At 47.4% G+C, this 18,752-nt stretch overlaps 1 protein-coding gene and 1 pseudogene across 1 annotated transcript; one reads left to right on the forward strand and one right to left on the reverse strand.

Annotated features, from left to right (window-relative positions):
- Positions 1-1,210: 1,210 nt before the first annotated feature.
- On the forward strand, positions 1,211-3,014 carry LOC109761272 (probable glutathione S-transferase GSTF1). The gene is made up of 3 exons (XM_020320071.4): positions 1,211-1,970; positions 2,092-2,140; positions 2,310-3,014. Exons 1-3 carry the CDS (start codon positions 1,821-1,823, stop codon positions 2,768-2,770), a joined length of 660 nt encoding a protein of 219 aa, XP_020175660.1. The 5' UTR covers positions 1,211-1,820; the 3' UTR covers positions 2,771-3,014.
- A 2,442-nt stretch (positions 3,015-5,456) lies between these two features.
- LOC109761273 (uncharacterized) lies at positions 5,457-7,876 on the reverse strand (annotated as a pseudogene).
- Between the last annotated feature and the right edge of the window lie 10,876 nt (positions 7,877-18,752).

Below are 18,752 nucleotides of genomic sequence, written 5' to 3' on the forward strand. Positions count from 1 at the left end.
ACCTTCAGAATCATTGTCTTGTCCATCTTCACCATCATTCTCTTCTAACTGAACATATATATCGACAACAATGTTCTATAATGCATTTCTCCATAAAAGACACACTTCCATCATTACCTATCCTTCTCAGCCCATCTTTAACGTTCATTCCAAGAAATAACCAGCAGCCAGTGATTTCCTGTCAAATCTTCACCATGATAAGCCATGTTAATGTCTGATGTGCCCGTCAATGCCGTAGCAAAAACTTATCAGATTACAAATTCTAATATTTTGATGATGGGTACAATGGCACTTAAAATACCGTCACCAGAACCTGAGCCTGAAGAGGTCAAGCCTAATTTTCGTACGCCAAGCTGGATAGTTGTCGGTGCTATTTCGGTCCAGGTCACATGAGGTTTACATGCAGAAGCGGTTCTAAATCCAAGGTGATATAGTACGAGTTCCGCAAGGCAGGCGTGAAGTCGCTGTTGATCGCCGAGAACGCCGAGTTCGATATGGAGTGCACCGTCACTTTATACGCAACGAAGCGGCTGACTGTTGTAGTTAGCTAGCCGCCCAGGATGTGTATCGATGAGCAAACTCCTCGAAATTAATAATCCCATAGTGTTGTCACTGGACTATGCAAGACGTCCAAATGTTGCTACTCTTTTCTGGGCACGTGGTGATGGCATCCTGTAGCTTTGGCGGCTTCTTTATTCTTAGTGGTTGTAAGACTACGGGGAAGGGCGTTTTGGCTCTGGGTGCATTTGCTCCCGCATAAACAGTAAAATTGAAAAAATATTTAACCTTTTTTACCTAAAAATTTACGGGTAACATTTGGATGTAACTATGAGCACATTAAATATTTATTGGAAATTTTTTAACATTATTTTTCACATGCAGGCGCACGTGCACATGGAGTCGAATTGGATTTTCGGGAAAGAATCTGTTTTTTTGCAACAAACATTGTTGGATTTTCTACATAAGTGCAAATTTTCATGGAGAAAAACATACCTAATGCTCTGAAAAACAATTGATACTCCAAAATAATTAAGAAAAGTTTGTTGTTAAAAATATGCAAAAAAGTTTTAAATGCATTTTATTTCATTTCATTTTTGTAGTTACTATTCAGCACTTGAGATCTGGATTAGGAAAACAATTTGGACCTTGCCTTTGTCATTCACCGCCACCCTGTTCTTCTCCTTTCCCTCTCGGTCTCACGGTCCGCGTTGTTCTCTCCCGCCGACAGCGAAGAGCACCTCGCCACACCCCTCCCCGCCACAGCGCGCCGCCGCGCCCTGGATCTACCTGCGCCGCCGTCAGCAAGGTCTGGATGTCCCCATGGCCGTCTCCTTCTCTTTACCTCCCCCAGGTCCCACTCCTGCCGCCGTCGCCTAGATCCCGAGCCCCCCACAGCGTGCTCCTCCTCCTGCCAACGTAGCCCAGGCTCAGAGATCAGCGTTCCCCCCTGCCCCCGCCAGATGCTTCTCCATAGTCGACGACTCTGCCGCCCCTGCTTCCGGGTTTTCCGCCCTGACCAAACTGAAATGTTGGCTCCTATAGAAAATTCTAATTTGGTTGTTAAATACTTTCCTCTAAAATTTTTTGGTTGTTATATTTGGATAACTGAATCTCGAGGGAAAAAAAGGACAACAACAGTGTTCGGCCCTCGTGGTTTGTTGGCGCCGGAACAAGAAAAACAACATTCTTGAGGACCTACAAACCAGCCCATCGAAAGGGACGCGCACTCTCGTGCAGATTTTGCGATTGCCTTCTGCCTGCACACCGCAACCACCCTCTCTTGATATACTGCCACCGGACAGCATCACTTCCACAAGCAAATGGCGCCGGTGAAGGTGTTCGGGCCGGCCGCGTCGACGAACGTGGCGAGGGTGCTCGTCTGCCTGGAGGAGGTGGGCGCCGAGTACGAGCTTGTCGACATCGACTTCCCCGGCAAGGGGCATAAGCGCCCTGAGCACCTCGCCAGGAATGTAAGTATGATAAACACCACAGTTGTCCTCCTTCTATTCGGTCATCTTAGTTCGTCGGCTGCTAGACTTCAGGAGCTTCAGAGTGCTGACAGGCTACTCACACTGTGGTGCCTTCTTGCAGCCGTTTGGGCAGGTCCCAGCTTTTCAAGATGGCGATCTCATCCTCTTCGGTGAGCTGTGTAGTTAAATTTCCTCGGACGTTCATATATTTCTTGACTCACTACCCGCAAACAAATCAAAGATTACTATAATACAACTTGCTTGAGTAAATCGAACAAGTATAATCTTGGTTTCATATTCCTCGTGACTCATGTTTACTAATTTCTTCATCTTTTCTAGAGTCACGCGCCATTGCTAAATACGTGCTTCGCAAATACAAGTCGGAGCAAGTGGACTTGTTGAGGGAGAGCAATCTGGAGGAAGCTGCCATGGTAGACATATGGACAGAGGTCGAAATACATCAATACCACCCGGCCCTCTCACCGATCGTGCTGGAGTGCTTCATATACCCGACCTTACGCGGTCTTCCCACGAATCAAAGGATTGTGGACGAAAGCTTGGTGAAGGCGAAGAAGGTTCTAGAAATCTATGAAGCCCACCTGTCCAAACACAAGTATTTAGCCGGTGATTTCGTCAGCTTTGCAGATCTGAACCATTTCGCGTGTACTTTCTACCTCATGGATGCGACGCCTTATGCGTCTCTGTTCAACTCCTACCCTCACGTGAAAGCGTGGTGGGAGGATCTGATGTCCAGGCCGTCCATGAAGAAGCTCGGTGCAGGTATGACCACGAGGGTTTAGCTACAAGCAATTGCACGAATCATATGCTGCTTCTGGTTTGAATTTCTTCTCCTCCGCATTGTGGCAACATCGAATGATTTGAAGGTTCACTTGTGTAATCCCACGCGCACCTCGGCTCTCACTCAATCTTCACAAGCTATACTTTGTAGTATGACTCAGTTTGCGCTCCAGTTTGTTTCTTAGTGTTCAAATCCATGCTATGAAATTCAGTAAAAAAAATGATGCGTGTGTCGAATGTGTAAAATATTACAAGTGCACAACATGGATTGCCTACGTCTTTGTATACTTTGTAGGACCTGTCTAGCAAGCGGCCGGCTGATCGCTAGCCTACGCGAGCGACCGGCCTAAAATGAATTTTTTTGTCCCATAATCCATGAAAGGTAATAGTTTGTCCCCCTAATTAATATATAAATTTTTTTATAATCCATAAGTATCATATAAAACGGAAAATATTACAAAAGCATCCATGTTAATAGGTGTGAACACATTTAATTTGAGTTTTCAAATTTTTAAAAAGTCACAATTTTTGGACCGCGTATCGAAATTAAGTTCCGTTTTCATCGTTGGAACCCTCGCGACGTGCTCTTCGAAACTAGATCCCGCATGGGTATGTTCCGACGAATTTTTTTTGTGCAACTTAGTCTCCGTTTGGTGCAACAGTTTAGCCGTCGATGTGCAACTAGTTGACATTCGATGTGCAACTTTTTTCTCTAACCATGGACATGCAGTTTTCACTGATGGCATCACCCCATACTACTCCCTAACAGTGTAATGTGCAATTTCGTCTGCTGCCTCGGCTAACTATCCTGGTTAACTACTTAGTAGTCGCCGCGCGTGTGCAGCCCCCGCAGTCCATGTGTCAGTAACTATGTCGGTCAGGGTGTGCAACTCCGCAGTCGCGCGTGAGCAACTATGCCATTGTGCATGTACAACTCCCGCAGCTGTGCATGTGCGACTATGCTGATGAGAGTGTGCAACTCCGCGGGCGGGCGTGAGCACCTCCCACAACAATTCATGTGCTACTATGCAGACGAAATTGTGCAACTCCGTGGCCATGCATGTGCGACTATGCCGTCGAGAGTGTGCAGCTTTACGGCCGTGTGTGAGCACCTGCCGCAGTAGTACGTGTGTGATTATGCGGAAAAGAGTGTGCAACTCCGCGGCCACACATGTGCGACTATGCCAACAAGAGTGTGCAACTCCGCGGCCGTGCGTGCGCTAGCACACCAACAAGAGTGTGCAAATTGTGGTCCTGTGTGTGCAACTCCCGCAATTTTGCGTGAACTACTATACAAAGGAGAGTGTGCAACCCCGGTAGCGAAAGAGAGTGGGCACCTGTGCCGACGAAAGTGTGCAACCCTGCAGCCGTGCGTGTGCGACTATGCCGCCGCGCGTGTGCAACTCCGGCAATCTTGCGTGAACTACTATACAAAGGAGAGTGTGCAACCCCGGTAGCGAAAGAGAGTGGGCACCTGTGCCGACGAAAGTGTGCAACCCTGCAGCCGTGCGTGTGCGACTATGCGAGCGAGATTGGGGAACTCTGCTGTCATGCATGTGCGATTATACCTAGAATGTACAACTCCACAGTTATACGTGAGCTACTACACCGACGAGAATGTGCAACTCCGCGGTCATGCATATGCGACTATGCCGTCACATATGTGCAACTCCCGTAGTCATGCGTGAGCTATTATGCCTACTAGAGTGTGCATCTTCGTGGTCGTGCATGTGCGACTATATCGATGAGACTGTGCAACTCCATGCTCATGCGTGCCACAGTCTTTCAGTCTGCAGTAATAGTTGATCGAGCTTATAATGTCGTCCGTCTAGCTATACTTGAGTAAGGAATGCAAGTGCGAGACATTGTCTAATCATCTTTGTATTGTCGTGTTGTGCAACTTTTTAACAATCATAGCCAACTGATAAGTATTATGTGTGCAATTACAATTACTACGGATGCCAACTATGCCGACAAGAGTGTGCAACTACCACAATGATGCGTGAGCTATTATATCGACAAGAGTGCGCAACTCCTGCAATTAATAACAAAAGAGGAGGTAGACGAACTAGCTAGGATTGGATCATGATGGAGTAAAAAATGAATCAAGCGTCTTCTTGTACATAGATGCATGCACATACGTGGCATCCGGTCGGTTTGCTTAGACGTGTTGTCTTGCTTGAGACAGTTCAGAGAGACGTCGTGCTCCCGCAGCTGGGCGCCGGCGTAGGGGGCCGGGGAGCAGGCCCTGCCGGGCGCGGCGCGCTTCACAGGAAGAGGCGGGAGGAGCGAGACAGCCGGGCCTGGTGCGCGTCGCCGGGATTAGGCAGGAGGAGGGGCGCGACCGGGGGTGTGCTTGCCGCTCCGCCGGTAGGTGGCTGGATGTGTGCGGCCGGGTGTGTGCTTGCTGCTCCGCCGGGAGGTGGCTGGAGGTGTGCGGCCGTGGGGGCGTAGTCGATTCGAGGTGGAGGAGCGGGGCGGAGGTCACATCAGAAGTAGGCGCGGGGCGGCAGTGAGAGGTACGAGATGATGCGAGATGGTGGGCTAAGTGGATAAGACGCATGGGCCGTTTTTGTCTGTAGCGTGAGCGCCCGATGACGCGAAATCGTGCACGCGCACGATCATGTATTTCCGTACTTTGTATGACTTGAATCTCAACACATAAAAAATGCGAAGGGCATGAGTTGATTTATCTGGCATTCCAAATGACCAAAATTATGCCAATACCTCATAGGGCCTGCTCCCCAACGAAGGGCCTTCTGGGACAGAACCAGGAATATGCCAGCCAGCCAGTGCTTTTGCTGCCGCCCTCCCTGTGCTCTTGTGGGTGGGGAGTTCGTTCCAAATCGTTTGACCCCAAATCAAACACAACCACCCACGCCTCATGCTTGTATGTATCATGCTCCACAAAGTAGACACAATTTCTCCTGATGGCTGGGAACTCCTTTGCAGAGAGCGCGAGCGTGTCACCCCGGCCCAGGAAGAGCGAGTAGTCGCCGAGATCCGACACCTTGTCCTCCCGGAGGTCGAGGCGGTCGGCATCCCAATCCGGGCAGTGCACTTCCGCAAGTATCACGGCCTGGCGTGGTCCGCGATACACAATAACGAGCAGCATCTGGTTGTTGCAGGCCACAGCATGCGGCACCGGATTCCCAGGGTAGCGTGGATACCGCGCTTGCAGAGGAGCGTAGAGGCAGATGCGGCGCAGGCGCTTGGGAGGATGGTCTTGGAGATCGAAAATATCGAGGGACATGTTGATGGTGGACATGTAGAATCTGCCGTTGTGGAAGGCCGCGCCTTCGATCCTGTCGTTAGGGTACTCGAGCTGCATCACCCAGCCTGCGTCTCCGGGGCGCCAGAAGAAGAGCCTCTGCCCGATCTGTGCGCCGGGGATCTTCTGGCTCGCGATGGCCATCCAGCGGCAGCCCGGCGAGGCGAGCGGGTCTCCGGAGAGGAACACTTGGGCGACGGTTGTGAGACTGGGCAGAGGGATATCGGCTTTGGAGAGGGGCTCCCAGAGGATGAGCCTGGTGGGGGATCGCAGGTGGTCCGTGAGAGCGAGCCAGCCGCAGGGCGTGCCGCAGCAGTAGGGGAGGCCGGCCGGGGCCGGTGCCCGGGAGTCTATCCTTGGGTCGCTGCCGCCGCGGGGCAGCCACAAGGAGTGTTCGCCGACGGGGTTGACCGCGCTGAAAGGATCTCGGTGGCGGTCGTGGGCGGCGACGACCCACGGGCGGCAGTCCGCGAGGCGGGGCGGTGGACGCGCGCCAGTGGGAGCATACCTGGCGGATTTGGATTTGGTCCGCGTCGGCCTGCAGACGGTCGGAGACTTCCTTGAGGAGCTCTGCCGGCAGGGAGACCCAGCCGCCGCGGGCCATGTGATGCATCGTCAGCCTCACTCCCATCTTCCTACTCCCTCTTTTGATTGATGAGATGAGACATGAGACGGACAACCGAGTCAGGCTTTTCCTCTCCTCTAGATCTAATCTTCTTATATAATACGAGCACGTATGCCGGTGCGTTGCAACGGGAGAAAAAATTGACATATCATCCAAACTTCTGTTGTTGCAACTAAATTATATGCAATTGTGCCTACGACACGGTTGTCAATAGGCGTAAGCTGCAGTCGACTCCGAAGAAGAAGTTTGTTGCAATAGTGTCATATGACTTTACAATAATGGTGGTCAACAAATACGATACAGGATGGCCTCGTCAATAACTAGGTAGGAAGTGCGGCTTGCCGCACCCGGCAGCGATGTTGCCGGCAACAATCATATCTGATCCAGTAAGTCATAGGAGCATTGCAAATAAAAAAAAAATCATATCCAATCCGGTAATAGTCATATGAGCATTGCAAATATAAAAAATAACAATGATATTGGTTCAGTAAGTGCCATACACCAAATCATTATCTATGAGTAAGATAAGAAAATTTAACATGTGTTTTAGCCGTGGATAATATATTGGATAGAATATATTGACAAAGATAATGAACAGTTCAGCCATAAGCATCCTCAGAAAGAGAATTCTGGTTTACAACACTGGTAGTCACATGAAAATTTATCAAAAAATGGGCATATATGCTAAGTCAAAGAAGAACAGTACAATGATACATTGAGCTTATATAGCATACAAAAGGCAGGCTATGTAGACATAAAACATCATCGATATAATTATTCATAGATTCAGATATAGACCGGATATGTTCTACATACATAGTACATGACTTAGTTGGTTCATCCTGATCTACTCTCATACGATATGGTAGACAAAAGATAGCACTCGGCGTACATAAGGACCTTGATCGCCATCGTGCCTTCTTGTTGCCTTTTGACTTAATCAATTGCCTTCAAAGAAGCATCAAGGAACCACATTAGTGGCTACATAAGCAAGTAGAGTAAAAGTACTGACCAATATCTAAAGATACTAATCACAATCACAATTCATTCTCGAGTTTACTTCATAATTAGCAGGAACATGTGGGAAGAGGTGGCAACTCACCTACGGCAAGGAGCATACAAATTATTAGGAGCTCTTCCTTTCCCGTAGTATGAACATGACGCCGCTGCCTTGCACCTTGATGCGCCGCCATTGCGACCAGCCAATTAAAATGTAACGCCCACGATGCGGCTATATCTCCCACGTGTCGAGGCACGACTTAGAGGCATAACCGCATTGTGGTCTTGTCGCAAGAAGGGTCATCTTCACACAATCCCATGTAATGAACAAGAATGGGATAAAGAATTGGCTTACAATCGCCACTTCACACAATACATAAATAAAACATACATCATTCAGAGATACACACATAGGTCCGACTACGGAACCAAAAGAAAAGAAGACAACCCAACTGCCAGATCCCTGATCGTCCCAACTGGGCTCCACTACTGATCAAAATGAAAAGAAACAACACAACGAACAAGATCTTCATCGAGCTCCCACTTGAGCTCAGTTACATCACCTGCACTGGTATCATCGGCACCTGCAACTGTTTGGAAGTATCTGTGAGTCACGAGGACTCGGCAATCTCACACCCGCGAGATCAAGACTATTTAAGCTTGAAGGAAAGGATGGTGCAAAGAGGTGGAGCTGCAGCGGCAAAAGCATGTATGGTGGCTAACTTGCGTAAATGAGAGCGAGAAGAGAAGCAAAGGAGCGGACGTCATCTAGCAATGACCAAGCAGTGATCCTGAACACCTACTTACGTCAAACATAACCCAGAAACCGTGTTCACTTCCCGGACTCCGCCGAGAAGAGACCATCACGGCTACACACGCGGTTGATGCGTTTTAATTAAGGTCAAGTGTCAAGTTCTCTACAACCGGATATTAACAAATTCCCATCTGCCACATAACCGCGGGCACGGCTTTCGAAAGATAATACCCTGCAGGGGTGTCCCAACTTAGCCCATCATAAGCTCTCACGGTCAACGAAGGATAAACCTTCTCTCAGGAAGACCCGATCAGTCTCGGAATCCCGGTTTACAAGACATTTCGACAATGGTAAAATAAGACCAGCAAAGCCGCCCGAATGTGCCGACAAATCCCGATAGGAGCTGCACATATCTCGTTCTCAGGGCACACCGGATTGTCCAAGCTTCCGGTAGGCCAGCCCAGAGTTGCCCCTGGTGGCCACCGGCGACTGACGGGTTGGACCAACACTCAGAGGAGCACTGGCCCGGGGGTTTAAAATAAAGATGACCCTTGAGTCTGCAGAACCCAAGGGAAAAAGGCTTAGGTAGGCAAATGGTAAAACCAAGGTTGGGCCTTGCTGGAGGAGTTTTATTCAGAGCGAACTGTCAAGGGGGTCCCATAAATCACCCAACCGCGTAAGGAACGCAAAAATCAAGGAACATAACACCGGTATGACGGAAACTAGGGCGGCAAGAGTGGAACAAAACACCAGGCATAAGGCCGAGCCTTCCACCCTTTACCAAGTATATAGATGCATTAATTAAGATAAGAGATATTGTGATATCCCAACATAAATAGAATCCAACATGGAGCAATCTTCATCTTCACCTGCAACTAACACGCTATAAGAGGGGCTGAGCAAAAGCGGTAACATAGCCAAACAACGGTTTGCTAGGAAGGGTGACAAAGGTTAGAGGTTCATGGCAACTTGGGAGGCTTGAAAAGCAAGTGGTAGGTAGCGCGGCATAGCAATAGAGCGAACAGCTAGCAAGCAAAGATAGAAGTGATTTCGAGGGTATGGTCATCTTGCCTGAGATCCCGCAAAGAAGAAGAACGAGTCCATGAAGAAGACAAGCGGACGTAGTCGAACGAATCCTCACAACTCCGGAACGAAACCGAAGCTAACGAGAGAAGCAACCCGGAAAGAAACAAACAACATAGTAAACAACCACCACATACACATGGCATGATGCAAAAACAAATATGATGCATGTCCGGTTTAATGAGGCATGGCATGGCAAAATGCAACAAACAACACTTCAAATTAAGTGGAGCTCAATATGCAACGAGTTGCATATTGACGAAACACCACATCAATTATTTAGTTCTCTCTCGTTTATGGACCCAACAATATTAAATGTTTTTAACCATGGCAAGAGGTGAAGCATATGGAAACTATCTATGAAGGCAAGTTTAAATGAGGCCGGAAATAACAAACGACAATACCGGAAAATCCTCATGTCATTTAGCAATTTTAAAGCAACCATCAATTATTTACATTTTAAATATTGTTATCATGATGCGGATGACATACGCAAGGTTTAAGCAATTTTATGAAAATGTTGACATGAAGATGATTAGGAGCATTTGGTCACCATGGCAGAAAGAATTGGGTGCCACGGCGATGAAAACGGAAACGATGCCATGGCAACGTATCGGTTCCGGTAGCTCACGGAGATACCGGTGCACAAGAAATGGGCGTGAGCGTGTCGCGCAAGGATGGTGGGGTGCTCCCGGATTCCGGGCTCCCACGGGTTAGTGGTATGGAAACGAGGAACGTGCAAAGACCTCTCTCGGAAACGGTGCAAACACGAGCATCTCATACAACACACATGCATTCGGTCCACGGACGTCGTCTCGGGGTTATACCTTCGAAGCGTGCATTCGGGGCGGAACGCGTTCGAAGTGGAAGTAGTTGTTCACGGGGTCATCATGGAAGTAGTCGTTCACATCTCGCAATCGTGCAAACTCCGTAGATGTTCGGGGTCGTCGGTAGAGGTACTTGACGCAATCCATGCCAACGGTGCTTGTTCGGGCATCGGTCTTGACGAAGGTGTACTTGGCCAACGTAGTGGTACTCGACGGTCTTTGGCAATGTTCGTCGTACACGGTTCATAGACGTTCGCGTCTTCCGTAGAGGTACTGGACGCATCCCGGATGTGTAGTCGTGCACGCACGTAGATGAACTTGACGGGTCCCGTGAGTAATCGTACTCGGCGACTACGCGTAGTTGTACATATCCTTGTGCTGTAGCCGAACTTGATGGAAATCCCACGGCGACGGAAGACGAGATGCTGCGGGGTGGCGGGGAGGCAGCGGCGAGGCGAGGCGCTTGAGGGCGCGACGCGGCTGGACGGCGGGGCCGGACGAGGAGCACGGGTAGGAGGGAACAGAGGGGAGGCGGAGCCGCGGTCGGTGGCGACGAGGAGAAGCAGGAGGAGAGGCGGCGTCGACGGAAGCAGAGGGCGACGCGAGGCAGGGGCGCCGGAGTTGGCCTCCAGTGGCGGCAGGAGGAAGCTCGCCACGGCCATGGCGAGGAGAGGTGGCCGCGGCCTGGTGCTGCAGAGGGAGGCGCGGCGGCCATGGAGGCAAGGCGGCGCCATGAGAGGGGGCCTGCAGAGGGGAGGAGGCACGGCGGAGCGGAGGGCTCGGGGCGCCGGCAGTGGAGCTTGACGGGCGGCGACGCCATGGGAGCGAGGAGGAGGTCGGCGCTGGGGAAACGGGTGCGGGGCTCCTCCTCTGGCTCAAGGAGGGAGACGAGGTGCTGTGGTGATGGCGAGAGGGCGTCGGCGGGAGGCTGCGAGGGGGCGAGAGGGAGGAGGTTGCTGCGGGCGGCCGGTGCAAGGGAGAGGACGAGAGGAAGAGGGTGAGGGGATCGGGAGGATGAGACAGGGGAGGCTGGCGGCGCTGTGGGAGGACGAGAGGGAGAGATGGGCTCGGTCTCTAGCGGCTAGGGTTAGAGAGAGCGCGGGCTGGGCCTCGGTGCAAATGGGCCTTGGGCCAAATGGAGCGGTTGGCTGCTGGACTCTCTCCTCTCTCACACTCTAAAGAAAATAAAACAAAACAGCGATAAGATAAGAAAAGAAAGAGAGGTTAGGGGAAGAAGTTGGGCACGCGGATAATTTTCTCAGACTCAGAAAAATGAGTTTAATCCAAGAAAATAGGAGTGGGCATGGATGCAAGGTTTAGATTCAAAAACATTTGAATTTAATTCAAATGGGTGAATAGGAAGAGGAGGTTTGGAAGGCCCAAAAATGTTGAGAATTTTAGAGGAGCCACAATAAATGGAGAAAGAATTGTTGGCAAAGTTAGAGAGATCGACTCAAAGCAGAAAAGGCATAGGATTAATTTTGCACGTGTGTTAAGGTGAACTCCAATTAATGGAATATTTATAATAGCTCCATAAATATTAGGAGGATATATTATAAAGAGAAAACACCATGTGATTCCCTCGATTTAAATGGATCGGAGATCCATGCAATTTATTTAGTTGAGTTTTGATGCAAAGATTAATGACGTGATGGCATGATGACATGATGCAATGCAAAGAATAAAAGAGCAAGCACAAAAGAAACCCACGGTGATCACGAAAATATGGAAGTCTTCTGAAGCGTCGGTCTTGGGGCGTTACAACACTCCACCACTACAAGAGGATCTCGTCCCGAGATCTAGGATGGCACCGGAGAGAAACGGAAAGAGGAAGAGAATAGGTAAAACAAAATTTCTTCTTTGACAAACGAGTGAAACCACGAACCTTGAGAGGTTAATAAATTAAAGAAGAATACAATGGAGATGAACGCGATTGCAAACACTCCGTTATAAAAGAGAAACAAGGAACATTGCGAGAACCTTGTAGGTTGAAGGACATGAAACAAGTGCTTAACGGATCAAAAGGAGTATGAAAGCACACCGGTAGAAAAGAGAAACAAGGAACACCATGTGAACCTTGAGGTTAATTGACATGATAGATATTTAAACCACTCCGGTTAAAACAAGATAGGGAAGGAATAAGAATGACATAATTTGGGCAGCACTCCGACTGTAATTGGAAGGAATTGAACATGAACTTGACAAGATGAGAGGATACTCGATGAAATTACCAACACATTGCCTCCGGAACTAATGAAAGAATGACACTAGGGGTAAGAAAAATTTCAGACAGCACTCCGGTTGAGGAAGGAGACAAAACTTGATAAGATGAGAGAGCTCGAATGAAAACACGACACTCCGGTTAAAAATGGATAAGCACGAAAAGAACACGGTCCTCACAATCCGAGAAGATGAGTGAAGAGAGCAACATCACAATGCCTCCGGAAGTAATAAATAATAGAAGACAGATCCTTGAAATAAGAATGGAGAAGAAAATGCCAACTTCTGTCACAAATGAGCTTGGAAAGCACCCTTCGGAGAAGGTTAGAACGGAGTTGTTGGGAAAATCAACAACGAAAAAGAACAAACTTGTTGAGGGCTTATGGAACACATCTCAAAATTATGAGGTGACAACCCGCCACTAGCGGAAACAATTGCTTGCTTGAGATCAACGAAGAGATGAAAACTTCTCTCGCCGAGAGGATAGGAGAAATTTTGGATCATTGATAGACACCATAATAGCAACAATCCTTAGGGAAGGCTTTAGGTGAAATATAACCCAATACAACTCCAACAAAAAGATTGATTGGTTGAAAAGATGTCTTGAACGAAGATAAAATGATGGATTTAAATATGTCACTCTTGAAAACTTTGTGAATCATGAACCTGAAGGGAAATTATCCAGAATGACATAGCACCATCTCAAAAGATAAGGTAGAAAGAATTGCACTTCGGAATGCGAGATGAAGAATGCTTGAACTCCTCAAGTCAAACATGTGTTGAGCACCATGTATATTTTAGAGTATAGCTTGGCGGATCTTGACTCCAAGAGAAATCTTGAAGAACAATTGAAGAATGAAAAGAATCCTTGACGAACCACCATGTAGAGCCTCCATGAAGAACTCCGGTAATATAAGAATGATCAAACGAAATGGAAACTTAAAAAGAACTCCGGGAGAAGCCTTGCAATGATTAGATGAAGATTTGAAATGAAATAATTGAAATAACTTGAAGCTCCGGAAAGAAAATGAACAAATGAGATCAAGAATTTTGATGAACCTCCGGAATAAGGAATTGAATTTACTCGATGAAACAAGAATAAGAATTACATTATGCTCATCCTTCACCAATTAATTGATGACAAGCAATGGGTTTGTCAAACTACTTATCCCCGTAGAAAGGATTAAGATAGACACAGCGCAAACTTGGGAAGGTCTTCATCGAACCACCGGTAGGATTGAAACAACGAATACATTGATATGATAACGAAGGAAGAGAAATCTTGAACGAACCACCGCGAGAATTGAAAACAATTGAAGAAAAGAGGACGAAACACCGTAAGAATTAAAGAACGCGCGAAAATACTCAAGGGAATTTGATACACGAGAACGAAGAGATCACGAGCTGATTAGAGAATACTTGGACGATGCACCGGAATAATTGAAAATGAACGAAGAGGCATCAACTTAGAATAATTGGAGAACGAGGCTGAAAACTTAGAACGAAGAAATCTTCTGAAATGATGGCCTTTGGATGATCAAGAAGCGAAAACAACTCATGAAATGCTCCGGATGGGTATGAGAAGAGTTCTCACAATCGAAAACAATTATGAGAGGATGGCATAAGCTAGAACCATGAATCTTCAAGAGAACGGACCAAGATTTAGGAGAAATTCTTCTTCGGTCTTCAAATGTTGAGAATGACGATGAGAAACACCACCATGAATTGTTGAGGCACTTCGGAATGAAATTTAGAAATGTTGGACCAACGATGAAAGAATTTAAAAGATCTTGGAGAAAGACATTTGACTGATGATAATTCATTCTTACGTCAAACTTCGAAAAGAATTTGAGAATAACTCCGGAAAGAATTATAAGAGTCAGGTAAGATCCTGGGAAAAGACCTGTGGGTTAGGGCCCACTCAAAAGAAACACTGTTGAAATGATTACTTGAAAATGAGATTGCACCGGTTGAATTAAATGGTTGAATAAGGTAAGACCTCGAAATAGCTTGAAAGGATTTCGAATAGAAACTTGAATCTTCTGGGATAACTTCAGCACTCCGGAACAATTGAATAGCAAGCGGGGAATGATTAAGAGTTGCACCGGCATGAGAAAACATTTGAAACGAGGAAAGGACATGATCGACAAAGCTTGAATTGAATCCACCGGAGAAGAAAAAGAATGAAGAATAATAAACTTGAAGAACATCTTCATGAGAACCACCGGGTAAGAACATTGATTGAAAAGAATGAAGGGGCTTCACGTGAATAAAAGGGCTACTTGGTTAAGGAATCTGAGTCCTTGAAGAAAGAGGGTGGGAGGGCGGGAAAAACAAAGGCAACTTGGGTCGGATGAAATGAACACCGTTGAGAAAAAAACTTAGAATTGGTCTTGCGGATGGGGAATATGATGGGATCATCTCGAAGAGAAATGCACCGGTTGGAAAGAATTGGAATGACAATCTCGATGATCGAAAGGATTAGTATTCACATAGAAATATGAGAACACCGTTTAGGGAAAGTATGGAATCAACACTTGACTTCGGAGCAACTTGAATACCACAAATAAAAACAAAACAAAGGATTGGCTTGCGGAATAAGCCGGAACAAACATATGATAGAGATTTCGTCCGAAGTTTTCGTGGTGGGGCCCACACGGGCTCAATCGTACAGCACCATCATGTACAAGGCTGTGCACATGACATACGAAGCGTCCCCGAGTCGGCAAAGCCATGGACTCTTTAAGACACAACGAGACCACTGTAAAATCAACCGTGGAAAAGCGGACCACTAGACGTCGAACCCCAATCCCATATCATGCATCTGTCGGAAAGATATTCTAAGAGCTACTTGAATTCCCACTTATAAACTCCCGAAACTTTCTGGTTATGCAATCAGGTGTTGGGGATACAGGGGACACAAAATATATCACCCAAACTAACAATACCTAGATCCAGCTGTATCCATCCGTCAACACATAACCAAGAAATCTTCGGAAATCGTTTACCTCAACCTTCGAAAAACATCCGTTATATAAGTTATGGCAATACTCCCGAACTCCCGCCCCAGTACTGGGTGGCGTCGAGGTGATCTCACCAACAACTGCATAAAAGAGATTTCGATGTCGGCGAAACTCAGGTATTTCAGAACTGCAACGATAAAATTGTGACGACAACACCTCGGAGCTCAACTCCCCGGGACACTGCCACAACCCCTAAATGACAGGAGGCACCAAGAACAATGTTCTCGTCACAAATCGATCGGAACGATTCCAAGATACCCGCGTGATTCTAAATTTTTTTAGTGAAATTTGAGGAGAGAATAGTCAAAACTTCTACGTCAGGAGGCCTCACCAGAGCGACGAAGGGACAGAGGAGTAAAAAGAATCCTACTCTCCGATATATATAATCCTAAAACTCAAAACATTTTTTTCTAGACTCAACAACGCCAGCGATTCGATCAAGCAGGGGGCTCCTAAGTCGGGGATGGCTCTGATTACCAACTTGTAACGCCCACGATGCGGCTATATCTCCCACGTGTTGAGGCACGGCTTAGAGGCATAACCGCATTGTGGTCTTGTCGCAAGAAGGGTCATCTTCACACAATCCCATGTAATGAACAAGAATGGGATAAAGAATTGGCTTACAATCGCCACTTCACCATACATAAATAAAACATACATCATTCAGAGATACACACATAGGTCCGACTACGGAACCAAAAGAAAAGAAGACAACCCAACTGCCAGATCCCTGATCGTCCCAACTGGGCTCCACTACTGATCAAAATGAAAAGAAACAACACAACGAACAAGATCTTCATCGAGCTCCCACTTGAGCTCAGTTACATCACCTGCACTGGTATCATCGGCACCTGCAACTGTTTGGAAGTATCTGTGAGTCACGACGACTCGGCAATCTCACACCCGCGAGATCAAGACTATTTAAGCTTGAAGGAAAGGATGGTGCAAAGAGGTGGAGCTCCAGCGGCAAAAGCATGTATGGTGGCTAACTTGCGTAAATGAGAGCGAGAAGAGAAGCAAAGGAGCGGACGTCATCTAGCAATGACCAAGAAGTGATCCTGAACACCTACTTACGTCAAACATAACCCAGAAACCGTGTTCACTTCCCGGACTCCGTCGAGAAGAGACCATCACGGCTACACACGCGGTTGATGCGTTTTAATTAAGGTCAAGTGTCAAGTTTTCTACAACCGGATATTAACAAATTCCCATCTGCCACATAACCGCGGGCACGGCTTTCAAAAGATAATACCCTGCAGGGGTGTCCCAACTTAGCCCATCATAAGCTCTCACGGTCAACGAAGGATAAACCTTCTCCCAGGAAGACCCGATCAGTCTCGGAATCCCGGTTTACAAGACATTTCGACAATGGTAAAACAAGACCAGCAAAGCCGCCCGAATGTGCCGACAAATCCCGATAGGAGCTGCACATATCTCGTTCTCAGGGCACACCGGATTGTCCAAGCTTCCGGTAGGCCAGCCCAGAGTTTCCCCTGGTGGCCACCGGCGACTGACGGGTTGGACCAACACTCAGAGGAGCACTGGCCCGGGGGTTTAAAATAAAGATGACCCTTGAGTCTGCAGAACCCAAGGGAAAAAGGCTTAGGTAGGCAAATGGTAAAACCAAGGTTGGGCCTTGCTGGAGGAGTTTTATTCAGAGCGAACTGTCAAGGGGGTCCCATAAATCACCCAACCGCGTAAGGAACGCAAAAATCAAGGAACATAACACCGGTATGACGGAAACTAGGGCGGCAAGAGTGGAACAAAACACCAGGCATAAGGCCGAGCCTTCCACCCTTTACCAAGTATATAGATGCATTAATTAAGATAAGAGATATTGTGATATCCCAACATAAATAGAATCCAACATGGAGCAATCTTCATCTTCACCTGCAACTAACACGCTATAAGAGGGGCTGAGCAAAAGCGGTAACATAGCCAAACAACGGTTTGCTAGGAAGGGTGACAAAGGTTAGAGGTTCATGGCAACTTGGGAGGCTTGAAAAGCAAGTGGTAGGTAGCGCGGCATAGCAATAGAGCGAACAGCTAGCAAGCAAAGATAGAAGTGATTTCGAGGGTATGGTCATCTTGCCTGAGATCCCGCAAAGAAGAAGAACGAGTCCATGAAGAAGACAAGCGGACGTAGTCGAACGAATCCTCACAACTCCGGAACGAAACCGAAGCTAACGAGAGAAGCAACCCGGAAAGAAACAAACAACATAGTAAACAACCACCACATACACATGGCATGATGCAAAAACAAATATGATGCATGTCCAGTTTAATGAGGCATGGCATGGCAAAATGCAACAAACAACACTTCAAATTAAGTGGAGCTCAATATGCAACGAGTTGCATATTGACGAAACACCACATCAATTATTTAGTTCTCTCTCGTTTATGGACCCAACAATATTAAATGTTTTTAACCATGGCAAGAGGTGAAGCATATGGAAACTATCTATGAAGGCAAGTTTAAATGAGGCCGGAAATAACAAACGACAATACCGGAAAATCCTCATGTCATTTAGCAATTTTAAAGCAACCATCAATTATTTACATTTTAAATATTGTTATCATGATGCGGATGACATATGCAAGGTTTAAGCAATTTTATGAAAATGTTGACATGAAGATGATTAGGAGCATTTGGTCACCATGGCAGAAAGAATTGGGTGCCACGGCGATGAAAACGGAAACGATGCCATGGCAACGTATCGGTTCTGGTAGCTCACGGAGATACCGGTGCACAAGAAATGGGCGTGAGCGTGTCGCGCAAGGATGGTGGGGTGCTCCTGGATTCCGGGCTCCCACGGGTTAGTGGTATGGAAACGAGGAACGTGCAAAGACCTCTCTCGGAAACGGTGCAAACACGAGCATCTCATACAACACACATGCATTCGGTCCACGGACGTCGTCTCGGGGTTATACCTTCGAAGCATGCATTCGGGGCGGAACGCGTTCGAAGTGGAAGTAGTTGTTCACGGGGTCATCGTGGAAGTAGTCGTTCACATCTCGCAATCGTGCAAACTCCGTAGATGTTCGGGGTCGTCGGTAGAGGTACTTGACGCAATCCATGCCAACGGTGCTTGTTCGGGCATCGGTCTTGACGAAGGTGTACTTGGCCAACGTAGTGGTACTCGACGGTCTTTGGCAATGTTCGTCGTACACGGTTCATAGAC

This window comes from Aegilops tauschii, chromosome 7 (genome assembly GCF_002575655.3).
Source record: "Aegilops tauschii subsp. strangulata cultivar AL8/78 chromosome 7, Aet v6.0, whole genome shotgun sequence".
NCBI lineage: Eukaryota > Viridiplantae > Streptophyta > Magnoliopsida > Poales > Poaceae > Aegilops > Aegilops tauschii.